The 16,428-nt window shown below is 38.4% G+C and overlaps 1 protein-coding gene across 5 annotated transcripts in view; it reads right to left on the bottom strand.

The window, feature by feature from the left end:
- The window catches only part of Stag1 (STAG1 cohesin complex component), a 189,755-nt gene that overhangs the window by 104,937 nt on the left and 68,390 nt on the right, over window positions 1–16,428 (bottom strand). For 4 of the 5 annotated variants that reach the window (XM_070005473.1, XM_070005474.1, XM_070005475.1 and 1 more), the window contains one exon: window positions 10,657–10,821. In XM_070005473.1, coding sequence (XP_069861574.1) covers window positions 10,657–10,821 — 165 coding nt within the window. Of the gene's footprint in view, window positions 1–10,656; window positions 10,822–16,428 lie in introns of those variants that run through there. The other variant, XM_070005476.1, reaches the window with a different exon arrangement.

Consider the following 16,428-nt stretch of genomic DNA (forward strand, 5'->3'; position numbering starts at 1 on the left):
TACACAATGTAACTACTAGGTAATATTAATTTATGTAATAAATTTCTAATTACATCCTGAGACTAGGCAATTATAAAAGTTTATCTTCAACAATAGTTTCAAACACTCTGGGTTTTCAGAAAAGCCAGGATTTTTACTTGTTATTGCTGTTTTATACTGTTAAAAATGTATCTCTTCATGGGTTAGTGGAGACAGATTGTTTCTTCCTATAGATATATGTTCTTTATGACTATGAAAATTATAAAAAGTGAAATAGAAAAACAATAAAGCTACCTCCAAATTATGAAATGGCTATAAGTTCACGTTTTGATTTAATACAATGGAAAATTTTAAATCAATATGCTTTCATAAAACAGATAATTCAATATATGCCTAGATCAAACACTAGACACATGAGACATCAAAATGTTGAGTATTTTTATTCTGAGTTAAACTTTTTAAAATTTTTTAAGGGCTGGGAATGTGGCTTAGTGGCAGAATACTTGCCTAGCATGTGTGAAGCCCTGGGTTCCATTCTTTAGTACCACATAAACAGAAAAGGCTGGAAGTGGCGCTGTGGGTCAAGTGGGTAGAGTGTTAGCCTTGAAAAAAAGAAGCTCAGGGGCAGTGCCCAGGCCCTGAGTTCAAGCCCCAGGGCTGGCAAAAAATATATATATTTTTTTTTAAAAATTTCTGTCAATGGGGCTGGGAAGATGGCTCAGTGGTAGAGTGCTTGCCTTGCATGCCTGAGGCCCTAGGTTCGATTCCTCAGCACCACATAAGCAAAAAGAAAAAAGCCAGAAGTGGCGCTGTGGCTCAAGTGGTAGAGCGCTAGCCTTGAGCTGAAGAGCTGAGGGACAGCGCCCAGGCCCAGAGTTCAGGCCCCATGACTGGACCCAAAAAAAAAAAAAAATTCTGTCAAGATTTATGGAAAAAAATAGCCAATACTGTTTTAGCAACAAAATTAAATAATTAATAATTTATTCAAAATTAAGTAATTTGTTACTAGTCACAAGTGCTGGCTATCGCGTTTGACTGTAGAAGGTGGTAGGTACGAAAAGTGCTTGCCATATTTCCTAATACATGAAAATATTTAATTGTTTTCCTTTTTATATTTTAAGGGGAGTGGGAGGTAGAAATGGAATAAATCTAGTTTAAGTGCACAGTTAATACCTGGGAATGAGAGAAGTTTCTGGAACAGGCTCACCATACTTTAAAGACAGCAGAGGGAGTTTGCCTCACAGTGAACAGATGTTTTTCAAAGAATAGTTAATTAATTTTAACAACCTGTTTCATAGCGAGCCATCAGCAGGGACCAGTAGTGGAGAGAGAGAGAGAGAGAGAGAGAGAGAGAGAGAGAGAGAGAGAGAGAGAGAGAGAGAGAGAGAGAGAGAGAGAGAGAGAGAGAGAGGGAGGGAGGGAGGGAGGGAGGGAGGGAGGGAGGGAGGGAGAGAGAGAGAGGGAGAGAGAGGGAGAGAGAGGGAGAGAGAGGGAGGGAGGGAGAGGGAGGGAGAGAGAGAGAAAGAGAAAGAGAGGGAGAGAGAGAGAGAGAGAGAGAGAGAGAGAGAGAGAGAGAGAGAGAGAGAGAGAGAGAGAAAGCAGTCTTCTGCTATTTACTAATGGGATACTGTTAGGCACTAATAAACTTTAAACAATGTCCACAAGTCTGACAACAGTATTAAAAGAACCTAATGTTCATATTCGTTATTTTAATTAATCTGAGCATTTTAGTGTCATCAGCAGCTTCTTGGCAAAATTCTGTAATGCACATTTTTAGAATTTGATTAATTTGGGTTAAGAAACACTACGTATGAAACTTTTTGTTTTTTGTAATTCAAAACATACATGAGTAATTGAATCCTAACCCTTACTACTTCTCAGTTTCAACCAAATTCTAACACGACACATTCTAGCACTCAACACAATTTCTCCAAGTCCAAAAACTACAACATCTACAACATCAGAATCACTGAGTCCACTGGAATTGAGTCAATTTCCTAAATTTTATAACGAGCTCAAGTACAATTGAACTAATTTGTAGAATACATAAATCATTCTCATGCAATTCTCACAAGAAACCTAAGGGACAGAAAATTAATTACTGATAAGGAAACTAGGGTTGTAAGTAAGGTGTTTAGTGACTTGCCCGAGACTATCCAAGCTAAATGCCACTTTTTATCTTTGTTTTGTAATAGTTCAAGAATGTTCCTTAGAATATAGTCAAGTATAGGTAAATTATAGGTCAATGCTAAAAAAAAAGTCTTCACCATTGTTCAAACAAATTTAAGTCACATTTATTCTGCACATCAAACCCAATTCATTTCTCAAGATGATTATGTAATATCTCATCTACAACCATTTGAAGTAATTATCCTGTTTTATTCATGTACTCCAATACATCACACAGCTTTTGTTTGTCTTAAAAGTTGCTTCCCAACTTTCACTTAAAGCATCTGAACTCAAAAATTCCTCAATGTATTATAGTTCTCAAAATCTCCTTGGCTCTCTCTGAACCCCAACTATTCTCCCAGTAACCTAAGAATACCGAAATACTTAAAAAAAAAAAAAAAGTACTCAGGAGGCCAGGTGCCTGTGGCTCAAGCCTGCAATCCCAGCTACTCAGAAGGCTGAGATCTAAGAACTGCAGTTCAAAGCCAGCCCAGGCAGCAAAGTCCATGAGACTCTATCTCCAATAAACCACCAGAAAAAGCCAGAAGTGGGGCTGTGGCTCAAATGATGGAGCGCTATCCTTGAGCACAGAGAGGCTCAGGGAACAGAGCCCAAGGTAGAGGGTTGGGGGGTGGGGGGGCCGGCAGTAATTCTACAGTAACTGACCTCTTCTAGTTATCTATCTCAGTTCAATATTAAAAAACTGGCTGGAACCAGCCTTACATAAGTCATAAACTATTTTGCAATTCATTTCCTTATCAGTAATTTATTTTTGCTTATTAGTTTCCTTCAAGAATTAAAGAAGACTTATTTATCGATTCATTCTTGTTACGTATCTCCTAGTCACTGAAGCTTTGTTTCTTGGCTCACAGACTTCTCTATCCTAATTAAAGCTACCATCCTGATGCATTTGATATCTTATTAGAAAGTACAGCCAGTATCTATAGATTCCCAATTGGTACTTCACAGGCCTGAAAAATCAGTGTTTTTCTTTCAAACACTAAAGTTTACATCCTAGAGCTCAAGGAACTACTCTAGTTTTGAAACTGTAACTTTCCAGACTATTGAGTATGATTTCAAGCCCCTGTCTATTTAGCCTATACTTCCACTATGTCTTTCTGGACACAATAAGAACTCAGTCCTGTCGTGTCTTCTATCTTGATTTTTTGTAATTTCACTGATTTTTACGATTTGTTACATAAGCTAGGCCACTTTTTAATACAATGCAAGAGGATGTTTTAAAATTAAGCCAGAGAATGAGTACCTTAAATCCTACATCATGTCAGTGTTTTCCAGGACTTTTAACGGTCTTGTGCTGAGTCTGAGCTTAATGACCAACAGGAAGGTTACATAAAATTTCTGCATAAGTAGCAAAAAGCTTAAGTTTTAAATTAGCCCACTTAATATTTTTCTTTTTCATTTTACTTCAACACTGATTTGTTAATCATTTTTTTGGGAATTTATGGTCTAAATACCAGAAACAATAAGCCAAATAAAAATAAAAGAATATAATACCAGAAAAACAATCTGGAACAATTTGAGAGGGACTAAAGAATATAATGAGGGCAAATGATTTAAGCACATTATATAGACATAAGTGTCTAATAATACACTAATAAAAAATTTAATTCTATTTTAAAATTAAAAATTATCTGAGCACCAGTGGCTCACACATGGAACCCTATCTGTGTAGGAAGCTGAGATCTGAGGATAGCAGTTAAAGGCAGTCCAGGCAGGAAACTCTGTAAGACTTTTTTGTTGTTGTTGGTCGTGGGACTTGAACTCTGGGTCTGGGCACTGTCCCTGAGTTCTTCAGCTCAAGGTTAGTGCTCTAGTGAGCCACAAAGCCACTTCCAGTTTTCTGAGTAGTTTATTGGAGATAAGAGTCTATCAGACTTTCCTGCCCAGGCTGGCTTTGAGCTGTGATCTTCAGATGTCAGTCTTTTTTTTTTTTTTTTCGGGGGGGGGGGGGGGGTGTCCAGTCTTGGGGCCTGAACTCTGGGCCTGGGCGCTGTCCTTCAGCTCTTTAGCTCAAGGCTAGCACTCTACCACTTGAGCCACAGCGCCACTTCCGGCTTTTTTCTTTTTGCTTATGTGGTGCTGGGGAATCGAACCCAGGGCCCCATGCATGCAAGGCAAGAGCTCTACCACTGAGCCACCTTCCCAGCCCCAGTCTTCTGAGTAGCTAGGATTACAGGCGTGAGCTACTCTATCTCCAATTAACCATCAAAAAGCCAGAAGCAGAGCTGTGGCTCCATACACAGGCCCCGAGTTCAAGCCCCAGGACTAGTGAAACCTTCCCCCACTCCCAGCAGAATAAACAACTAAAAAAACAAAAAACAACCAAACAAAAAAATTCCTCAAAAATAAAGTTATTTTAGGTAGAATCTCTGAATGATAAAGGCTGAAGCTTTAAAATATGGAGGCTTCTTAAAATTTGTTGGGTATGTTTTCTCAGATGGTCCTTCCTGTTTACAGTTGAGACACTCATATCATAGCCCAATATGACATCTATAATACTAAGACTAAGCATGCCAGAGCAAACTGTGTTGACACTGTCTTATCTCAACTAATTAAAAATACTCAAAGAACATTACAATTACTAAAAGGAGTTCCTGGCACCAATCACCACACACATTCTCATTCCTCGTGAACATTAAGTTCACATTTTAAAAATCTCTACCACAGAGCAGCAAGAAGAAAGTGAAGCACCTATATGAACTCATGGAGCTACAATTAAGTGGGCAATGATATTAACAATCCTATTAGATATCCTAGCACCAACTTTCTCTTTATCTACCTCTTCAAAATCAATTGCAAATCTTTATAATGTTGTCTATGTTTATATTCTCTTGGAATTTTAATATTGATCCTGTACATGCCCATTAGGTTCACCCTACAAAGCAATCTGACTGCACTGAAGGGAGGGGTAATTGCCAAGTACCATTTCCTCCATGGGTGAGATTGCACCAGCATCCAGTTACCAAAAGGGATACTCTCTAGGATTCACATGCATGACTTTCAATAGGAAAAAAAATGATCTAGAACAAGGCAGTTCACCTCAAGGGATCAGTGTCTGGAACCAGCATCATGATCCCCACATCCTACTTTATCATCATGACACAGAAGGAATGCAATACTGCTGGCCTAAACTACTAGAAATGTTAAAGCTAAGACTGCTCACCATCAATTCCTCAGCACCAAAAAAAAAAAAAAAAAAAAAAAAAAAAGACTGCTCACCATAGTCGGGCCAGAGCCAAGAGAACTGTACAGGGTGCCTTAGAATAAGGAATCAAGTCTACTGCCTTCAGTTATGTTGTTATCCACTTGTTTCTTTTGTAGAAATAAAGTCCATGTTTTAAAAGCATCAGAATGTTTTACTTGCCAGGTGCTGGTGGCTCACGCCTGTCATCCTAGCTACTCAGGAGGCTGAGATCTAAGGACCGAGGTTCAAAGCCATCCTGGGCAAGGAAAGTCCGGGAGACTCTTATCTCCAACAAACTACCAGAAAACCGGAAGTGGCGCTGTGGCTCAAGTGGTAGAGCGCTCAACTTGAGCTGAAGAGCTGAGGGACAGTGCCCAGGCCCAGAGTTCGAGCCCCACGACCACCCCCACCCAAAAAAAAGTTTTGCTTAAAAAAAAAAAGCATCAAAATGCCACTAAAGATATGCTATCTACACTTTAATGACTATGAAGGTATTAACAATGTAATTATTTGGCAATCCACTGTAGAATTGTTGAGTAATAAAGGTTGAAGCTTTAATGTATGGAGGCTTTTTAAAAAATTTGTTGGGTATGTTTTCTCAGATGGTCCTTCCTGTTTACAGTTGAGATATTCATATCATAGCCCAATATGACATCTATAAATACTTCCTAAGCATTTGTATCTATTGCGTATTTACTTACAAGAAATAAACTTCTATCTGTTACTTGATTTTGCTGTTACCCTCACCCAAATTTAATCTGAATATTGTAAATATACTTATTTTATACTGTAGTCAGTTAACACATTTTTAATTACACTCACGTTAGTTTTCTTCAAGTATGTGCATTTTTTCCATACCTCATCTACACTGCAATATTTCTATTTGCTCATCTTTGCCTGATGTCATTTTAGTCAATGGTGTATTTGTTCTTTAATGTCTCCTGTAATTACAGTTCCTCGACATTTAAATACTTCTTGAAACTACTAAGCATTTCTGACAGTGCATGTTAAAAAAATTAGTATAGCTAAGCACAGTGGCTCAACTTGTAATTCTAGCTACTTAGGAAATAGAGACCAGAGAAATGCCAGTTCAAGGCTGGCCCGGACAAAAAGAAATTTGAGGGATTCAGTTGAGCCAATGGCCGAGTACAGTGACTACTGCCTGTTATTCCAGCTACAGGGGATTCACAATGGCAGCGTCGCACGTACCTGTCATCTCCAATAACACAGGGAGGCAAAAGTTGGAAAACCCCAGACTAGGCCAGTCTAGGCATAATGCCAGATAACTCCAAAATAACTAAGTCCAAATTCCATTACAATCAATCAACAAATTAAATTGAACTTAAAAATTATTAGAAACTTTCCCCACTTCGTCAGAAAAGCAAAACTGTCCTGCAAGTTACTACATAACTGTCAGCTCAAATTCAAGTTAAAAGAAGATTTGCATAAAGCCCACGGGGGCTTTTCACTTTTAGCACAGTCACAGAATAAAACCCATGCTGACCTAAACCATGAAGAGAATTCTTCCACATTTGATATATATAGATTTGACACCTAACCAATTTATAAGCTCTCGTGAGTAAACTGGCAGCTCTAGCTGCCTACCAAGCTCACATCTCATGCAAGCCTTAAACCCACTGCAGGAATTTGGTGAGGTGGGGACTATTCAGGGACTAAGTTCAGTGGGGAACACAGAAAGATAATTCTACATACAACCATGAAAAGATGGGAAGTGATCATCTCAACAGAAGAGCTGATAAGCAAATGAGGGATAGGGGAAAAGGTTAAAAAAAAATGGGGGTGGGTGGGTCAGTCTTGGGGCTTGAACTGTCCCTGAGCTCTTCAGCTCAAGGCTAGTGCTCTACCACTACCACTTTGAGCCACAGCGCCACTTCCGGTTTTCTGGTGGTTTACTGGAGATAAGAGTTTCATGGACTTTCCTGCCCAGGCTGGCTTTGAACCATAATCCTCAGATCTCAGCCTCCTGAGTGGCTAGAATTACAGGCGTGAGCCATCAGTGCCCATCTTAAAGTTTGTTTCCTTTTTTTATAGACAGGAAGATGGCCTTGTCATGATCCATCTTCATTTGTCTTCCAAGTGCTAGGATTACAAGTATATGAAAACTTGCCTAGCTTTATATTCTCTCTCCAGAGATTATTTATATTTTTTTGGGGGGGGGGGTGTAGTCCTAGATACTGTTCTTGAGCATCTTTTGCTCAAGGCTAGTTCTCTACAACTTGAGCCACAGCGCCACTTCCAGCTTTATCTGAATTGTTTCTTGGCGGTAAGAGACTCATGGACTTTCTTGCCCAGGCTGGCTTGGAACCACAATCCTCAGATCTCAACCTCCTGAGTAGCTAGGATTGCGGGTCTGAGCCACTGGTGTGCAGCTTGATTTCTTTATTTTTAAGCTGAGGACATAACAGTGAAATTATAAGCATTACCAATGGAACAACTTTCAGAAATTTGTCAGGAAACAATATCATGTTTATGTTTCAGACTGTGTATATATAAATATTTCAGCTGGGAGTAGGTGGCTCATGCCTGTACTACACACCACACACTACACACAAACACTACACACACACACACACACACACACACACACACACACACACACACACACACGGGGGGGGGAGTGCTAATTGGAAGTAAGAGTGTCACAGACTTTCTTGGCTGAGCTGGCTTTGAACGGGGATGCTCAGATCTCAGGCATGAGCTACTGACTCCCAGCTGAAATATTTATATATACATATCAAACACATAAATACAAGATTGTTTCATGATAAATTTCTAGCCTTGAGCAAAAGAGCTCAGAGACAGCACCTAGGCCTTGAGTTCAAGCCCCACAATCAACAACATGAACAAAAATGTCTTTCTTTATATACATACCTGACAAAGTTTTACATGAAAAAAATGAAAGCAAAATGTTAAAGCTAAATGATTACAAATTTCCATAAACAGTTCAATTTCCACAAACAGTTACTTTTCTAATTTTTCTGCTTATTTATATGGGAATCAATAAAATAGACCTCAAAAACTATTATTTCTGTAGTTTATTAACCATTTTCTATTAAAGTAAAGTGAGTAGGTTGAGACAGTGGTGAAGTCAGTTTTTAAACTGTCAATGACCGCTTTGGTTAACTGGGAATTCAGTATCTGTTTTACCCATCATGCCACTCTGCTCCACACTGCACCCACACACACACTGCTTCTCAGACAACTGCACATACATAAAAAACAATAGCCAACCAACTCCCTACAAGACTTGTATAAAATGAAATATAGATGGAAATAAAAGATACGCAAACAGCAAATTGTTTCAGTCCAAAAAGTAATTACATTAAATAAATTATAAGAAGAATTTCCATTTAAACTAAGAATGTAATTGAAAAATAGGGCAAATATGCTCCAATTTTACCTATCAATCATTGTTGATCAAAGAAATGCAAATTAAAGTAAGTGACCATGCTAACCACATATATGGTATATATGTGCACATTGGAGGGCAACTAGGAGGAAGAAACAGAAACAAAGGGAAACGGGAAAACATACCACAGCGGGACCCATCAGCTGGGCTGGACATTGATCAAAATGAACTAAGCAACTCAATGGCAGTAATGGGAGGGAGGGATGAGTGGGAAAGAGGGAACAGCTCACACTAAGCAAAAGGAAAGAAATGTATATATCACCCGATGTGGAAGAAATAACTGTATAGTCAAAGCCCATAGAATTCATAAACTCTATATACCATAATAGACAATTTGCCCGATGAAGGTTAGGATGTGTTTGTGACTTTAACTAAGTATTATCTCACAATACTGTGAAATTTATGTAATCACTTAATCACAATTTTAAAAATGCTGAAAAAAATAAGTGACCATTTTTCACCTGTATATCAAATAAATTTTAAATATAAAATATCTAATTGCTAACTCTACTACAGCAAAGTAGACTTTCTGCTACAGTTCTTTTTGTTGTTTTTAAAGTATTTGTTTACTTTTTACTTAGTCTCTTTATGTAGTCAAAACTGGCCTTGAACTCAAAAATCATCCTGCCTCAGCCTCCCCAGTGCTGGGACTACAGACAGTACCACTACACTCAGCATAATCTGCCACAATGCTGATAAAAAGTAAATACATTCTCCCCCCCCCCCCCCCCATGAATCCTGGGGTTTGAACTCAGGGCCTGGGCACTGTCCCTGAGCTTTGCTCAAGGCTAGCATTCTACTGCTTGAGCCACAGCACCACTGGCAGCTTTTTCTGTGTGTGGTACTGAGAAATCGAACCCAGGGCTTCATGCATGCTAGGCAAGCACTCTACCTCTAAACCACATTTCAGCCACATTCAATTTTTTTAGTGTCACACGTTAGAAAAAAAATTCCTTCCTCCAAAAAAATTCTACCACTAAGATTTTTAAGTGAAAAATATGAACAGATACAAGCATGAGTAATATTCTTTAAAATAGTTAAAAACAATTCAACCATATGCTAAAGAAACACTAAAATCATCCTTATAATGATTTACTAAAAAGGCTAAATCATGCCCTTACAGAATACCTAACATTCTGTTGAATAAATAAGCAGAGATAAAAGACAGTAAGGTTATACAAGATCATCCTTTCTTTTGTCAACTACTCAGAAACACATGTTACTTATTTTAAATCCAGTTCTAAAGGTTGTGCTGAGACTATAAAAATTCCCTTGGAGCTGGGCTCTGGTGGCTCACAACTATAATCCTAGCTACCCAAGAGGCTGAGAGATGGGAATTTGGGTTCCAAGCAACGTAGGCAGACAAATCTGAGATACTCTTATTTTTCTCTTTATCACAGGAGGCAGGGAAGACAGGGCGGGGTGAGGGTGGTGCAGGGGTGTGTGTGGCTTAAGTGGTAGAACCCAAGTTGTGAACGAAATAAAAGCCAAGTGAGAAGGTGATACCTAAAGTTCAAGTCTGTAACTTCCATTATCCAGAGCCCATATACTCGGCACAATTTAAAGTATATATGACTAGTGAAAAACAACAACAAAAAAAGGCTTTCCTGTGTCCTTTATTTAAAAGAAGAAGAAGCAGCAGCAGCAGCAAAACCTTTAAGAATGAAATTCTTTGGGTTACAAGTTTAGGGCCTGAGGTTGTGCCTCAGTGTAGGATATGTGCTTTTTAGCAAGTGGGCACAGGGAGAACGGGAGGAGAAGGAGGAGGGGCGGGGAGGGGAGTGAGCTGAATGCAGTGCCAATCCATTGGCTGCACAGGAACCCTTGAACTTCTTGCTCTACACACGTGAGATAAAACATTCTAAAGATTTACCTGCATTGCACTTTTCCCCAGCTTCACCACCTCAAACAACGTAACAGGTTCCCCTTCGCCATTCTGTTGGGGGTGCCCATTCGCTCTTCCACGGCCTGTTCCTCTAACTCCAGCTTCAATGCGGCTTTTCTCTCCTGGAGATTTCCGAGGTTTCTTATTTGTAGACTGAACAGAAATGAAAAGATAAAGCAAATTTGTAGTAAATTCACTTACTCCTTGCTTTAACCAAAACTGCCTCAAATCATGCTTGATTCTTTGGGAGGCATTTAGCACTATTACAGATAAATTACTGCCCCCCACCCCCAAAAAAAACAAAACACCATTTTCCCAGTTTGTATTCGGTGCTAATAAATAATGAACAGTGCAAACAGCATAGAGAAAATAAAGTTTAAAAAATTGATTAGATTTCTGCAAAAATGTTAGTGCTGAATGTTTCAACCATATCTAATCATTACATTTCCTTTCTCAATACTTGTTTAGAAACTTTATTCAATAAATCACTTCTGAGAAATGCTATGTATTCTTTCTCTACGAAGGGCTCAAGACTTTCTAAGTCCTGCAACAAACATAATGAAAATACTTGGAATCACTCTTGGCACTGCAATATAACAATAAGCAAAACAAATATTTTTGCCACCCCTAGCCGTTCTTTGTTAAAAGTCAATACTAAATAGCACCTTATCTATGTCTTTTCTTTAGAACCAAGGATAATTTAGGATATTTATCTGCTTTTACTTTATCCAAACCCATAAATTTCATTCATTCAAACTTTAAAGCCATTGCATGGCTGCTGCTTTACAAAATTCATCAATAACATCAATACTGCTAAACAATACAATTTTGAAAACTTTATTTTTGTCAATCCCTGGGGCTTGAATTCAGGGCCTGGGCACTGTCCCTGAGCTGCTTTCACACAAGGCTAGTATTCTACCTCTTGAGCTACAGTGTAACTTCCAGCCTTTTCTGTTTATGAGGTACTGAGGAATCAAACCCAGGGCTTCATGCATACTAGGCAAGCACTCTACCACTAAGCCACATTCCCAGCTCATCTGAAAACTCTTAGTAGGCCACCCAGCAGTCTTCTTTTCCGATCAGTTATCTTCCCACTACCTGTACTATATTCCTTGTGTGTTAGTATTACGCAGAGGTCTCTCTTAAATACCTTTTTCTTCTCTATCACTGGACTCTTCTTGGGGTAATTAAACTCATTGTCATTATAGACTTGTTTCAATGATAACTGACCATTCCTTGTCTACAAATCCACCCATATTTGAACTGCTTTGAGACTAGGATCCAGACCCTGTCACATTCCTCTATTTCAACCTGCTGCAGTAGCAGGCAATATAAATAGAGGGCAATATAAATAGGGAAGGCCTTCTTTAGGTTATAGAAGCTGCTCTATTATGTGCAATTATTGTTTTTATTAGTACTATTATCACTTCTTAGTGATAACTGGCCTTAAAACTGATTCTGGCCGGGCAACAGTGGCTCACGCCTGCCATCCTCAGAGGCTGAGATCTGAGTTCAAAGCCAGCCCAGGCAGGAAAAACCATGAGACTCTTATCTCCAATAAAGCACCAGAAAACCAGAAGTGACACTGTGGTTCAAGCAGTAGAGCGCTAGCCTTGAGCTGAAGAGCTGAGAGACAGGCGCTCAGGCCCAGAGTTCAAGCTCTATGACCAACAAAAATAAATAAATACATAAATAAATAAATTCTGTACATATGTGAATATAAGAATTGCTAAATTTTAAAATAAATAGTATTTACAAAAAATTGTGAAAAGTATTACTAAAAATTAGAATAATACCTTTGTTACAATCAATGAACTAGTATCAAACACTAACAAATCCGTATTTTATATACATTTTCTTACTTTTTGCCCTAATGATCTTTCCCTGTTTCAGGATCCCATGCAGCATACCACACACATACACTTAATCATCAGGCCCTCCCCACAAGGTCATCGTGTCTGTCACAGTTTTGCAAGCTCTCCTGGGTCCTGAGACTTCAGTAGTACCCAAGCATGCTAATCAGTTATTTTCAAAAGATCCCTCACTGAGATTTGTCTGGCGTTTTTGCCATTACTGAACTAGGCTTATGGGTGTGTGGGAAACAAAAAACAGAGGTAAAATATTGTTTTTATCATCTCCCATCAAGTGTACATATTATTAGCATAATATATCAATATTAATGTTGACTTTAATCACTTAGTATCTGTCAGGATTTTCCACTGTGAAGTTTTGTTTCCTCCCTGTTCCGTGTAATATCCTTTGGGAGAAAACTGCCACACACAGGCAACACTTTATGGCTGGGAGGTTAAATTCCACCTTTTTACAAGAGACAGAACTTACACAAATTATTTGTAATTCTTCAATATAGAACATATTTCTATTCTCAACGAATTATTTATACAATCACTTAAGTCAATGTGAACTCAACAACAATCATTTTATACTCGGAGTTATAACTTTGTACCAATTATTTTGTTTATATTGTTCCAGCTGAGTCACTGAGAATTCTCAGAGCTAACTCCTGTCCTTGTGTATGCCTCTGTGGTTTGGCTTTACTTTTAGCACTCACTGGCCCTACAAGATTCTGTCCCAGGCTCACTGTTTCTAATCCCTGTCTTAGTACTGGAATCAATCAATGCTATGCAGAGATTATATATCTTAATCAATTAGATATAGACAGACAGACAGACAGATATTCAAATTAAAAATGAAAATGGGTAAGGACATATCTCAGTGTCAGAGTTCTTGTCTAGCATGTGCAAGGCTCTGGGTCTGAACCGTAGGCCAGCAAAAACAACAAACCAATAAATCAAGTAATAACAACAAAAGGAGGGGGGGTATGAGAAGGGGGGGGAGATGGGAAGGGATGGAAAGGGGAAACAAAGGAGGAGGCAACAATGCTTGATACGAAATGTACTCATTACCTTGCCCATGTAATTGTAACCCCTCTGTACGGTATTTTCACACACACACACACACAAAAAAAAGAGTGACAGTTGCTTCAAATGACAATTTATATATTTAAGAAACCTTTAGCAACTTAAGCTGCAACCCAGTTTATCTGGAGGTTCAGTCTACCCTACCAAAATTAGTTTACTCTAAGACTGAAGTCTTTGGAATCCCGGCCATTACAAAGAAATCCTACAGAAGTGTCTATTAGAACACCTATATAGCAACTAGAAGCATAGATCTAACTAAGCTCAGATTTCTAAATGCTAGCTGATCTCTCAGACTTAGCATGAACAAAGTAATTTATCTATCACAAATAACTGCCTGGTAAGTTGTTCTCTCATTAACAGCAAGTAGATATCTGCAATTAGTGGGAATGTCGAGATTCTATGTCTTATCTCAGAGCTTAACTTTTGCAATTTAAGTCTCAAGTGATAATTAGATGATATTATAAGATATGTATAATTTAAATCCTAACAATAAGGAAACAGAAAAATATCTTCTTTCCATTTTTCAAAATGCAAATAAGATAAAAACTAAAAAGAAACTACTACAGATTAAGAGAAATTAATAGGGCTCGGGGGAGGGGCTACTAGAGTTTTGAACTAGGGACCCATGCCTGCTATACAAGTACTCTTACCACTAAAGCCACACCAAATTAGAGAAACTAAATAAATGAAATGAGTTACATCTGGTTAGATCTTGAACTGGAAAAATAAAGAATGAGCTAGTTAACTAGACAACATAAGGCAACTAACCAGATACTGACATGCTAGCATTATTACATTTCCTGGGCTTAATAATTATATAATGTAAGTAAATGTGCTAATAAGAGCCACTCTAGGGCTGGGAAGGTGGCTCAGTGGTAGAGCGCTTGCCTTGCATGCCTGAGGCCCTGGGTTCAATTCCTCAGCACCACATAAGCAAAAAGAAAAAAGCCGGAAGTGGTGCTGTGGCTCAAGTGGTAGAGTGCTAGCCTTGAGCTGAAGAGCTGAGGGACAGCGCCCAGGCCCAAGAGTTCAGGCTCCACGACCGGACCCAAAAACAAAACAAAACAAAAAAGAGCCACTCTAGTATATAAGTCTCTACAACTAACTTCAAATGGCTCTAACTCATTTGATGGATTCCTTTACATGACATACTACTAACAACAATAACCAAAAACAAACAAACCCAACTTGATGACCTACTTCATTGTTGAGTTTGGTAACAATTTATGAAACCCAAAACAAAAAGCACAAACTATACAAGAAAATGATCAAGATATAAGACTTCATCAAAATTAGAAACTTTTACTTCTTAATTTAATTTTTTTTTTTTTGGTCTGGTTGTAGGGCCTGAACTCTGGGCCTGGGCGCTGTCCCTCAGCTCTTCAGCTCAAGGCCAGTGCTCTACCACTTGAGCCACAGCGCCACTTCCGGCTTTTTTCTTTTTGCTTATGTGGTGCTGAGGAATCGAACCCAGGGCCTCAGGCATGCAAGGCAAGCCCTCTACCACTGAGCCTACTACTACCAACCCCTACTCATTTTTTTTTTAAAAAAAGCAACTGCTTCTGCAGTTCTTCTTTTCCCCCCACTGAATTAAAATGGAGTTTGAATCATACACCAGCACAGCAAAGCATGTATGGGTGATTCTGTCTCTGAATTCTACTCCATCCTACATATCTGACATTGTGCCAATACCACTTTGCCTTCCTTTCTGTTCCTTTACAATAAGAGTTAGTATCTAGTAGTAAAAGTCCTCCAAGCCTTGTACTAGTGAATATTGCTTGGGCTCTTTTAGAGATTTTTCATTTCTGTCTTCAGTTCAAAATGATCAGTTTCCAAAAACACACTGCCAGATTTTATTTGGACTTCAAATATTTACATTCAGAGAAATTTATGAAAAAACACAACTTTAAATAGACATAAAGCTGGGTACCAGTGGCTCACACTTATAATTCCAGCTATTCAGGAGGCTGCAATCTGAGGATCATGGTTCAATGCCTGCATAGAAAGGAAAGCCCATGCACCTTTCATCTCCAGTGAAGCACTAAAAAGCCAGAAGTGGAGTTGTGACTCAAGTGATAGAGCACCAGCTTTGAGAGGAAAAAAAAAAAAAACAAGCTGAGGGAGAGCGCCCAAACCTGAGTTCAAGCCCCAGGGCAAGAACAAAAAATAAATTAAAAACAAAAATAGACATAAAACTTATGAAAAGGTAATCCATTTTATTAACAGAGAAATATAAAAAAGAAAACACAAACAACTAAGATCTCACTATATGTCATTGGAAAGGCTATGGAGACATGACTAACAAAACTAAGTAAGTGACCCAGGCCAGAGCAAACTGTGGCCCCCAAACCATTGTCTGGCTTCTACCTGTGGGCTATTGGTACTGAAGAGGGCTGTAGGGGAAAATTAATTAATCAATTAATTAAAGTAAAAAAAACAAGGCTGTGGGACAAGTGGAGTGTTGTTGGCATGAACAGAAATTGATATTACCACTTTTGGAAAATGTGTGGTAGTGACATATTATATTCATTCTCTCTCTCTCTCACACACACACACACATATCCTCTCTCTCTTTATTTATATATATATATATATATATATATATATATATATATATATATATCCTAATATCAACAATAAGATGTATACAAAATAAAAGTATCCATAAGAATAAAAGCCAGAAAACAAAAAGCATTTTGAAATAAATGATTATCAACTATGTAGGCAATTATTTCATATAGTAATAAAATACTACTTTGGGTATGATACTCATATTTTCATTTGGGGGACACCGAAAGTACAATTTCTCTTCCCTAAGGTA

This window comes from Dipodomys merriami, unplaced genomic scaffold, assembly GCF_024711535.1.
Source record: "Dipodomys merriami isolate MVZ:Mamm:240054 unplaced genomic scaffold, mDipMer1.0.p SCAF_68, whole genome shotgun sequence".
Classification (NCBI taxonomy): domain Eukaryota; kingdom Metazoa; phylum Chordata; class Mammalia; order Rodentia; family Heteromyidae; genus Dipodomys; species Dipodomys merriami.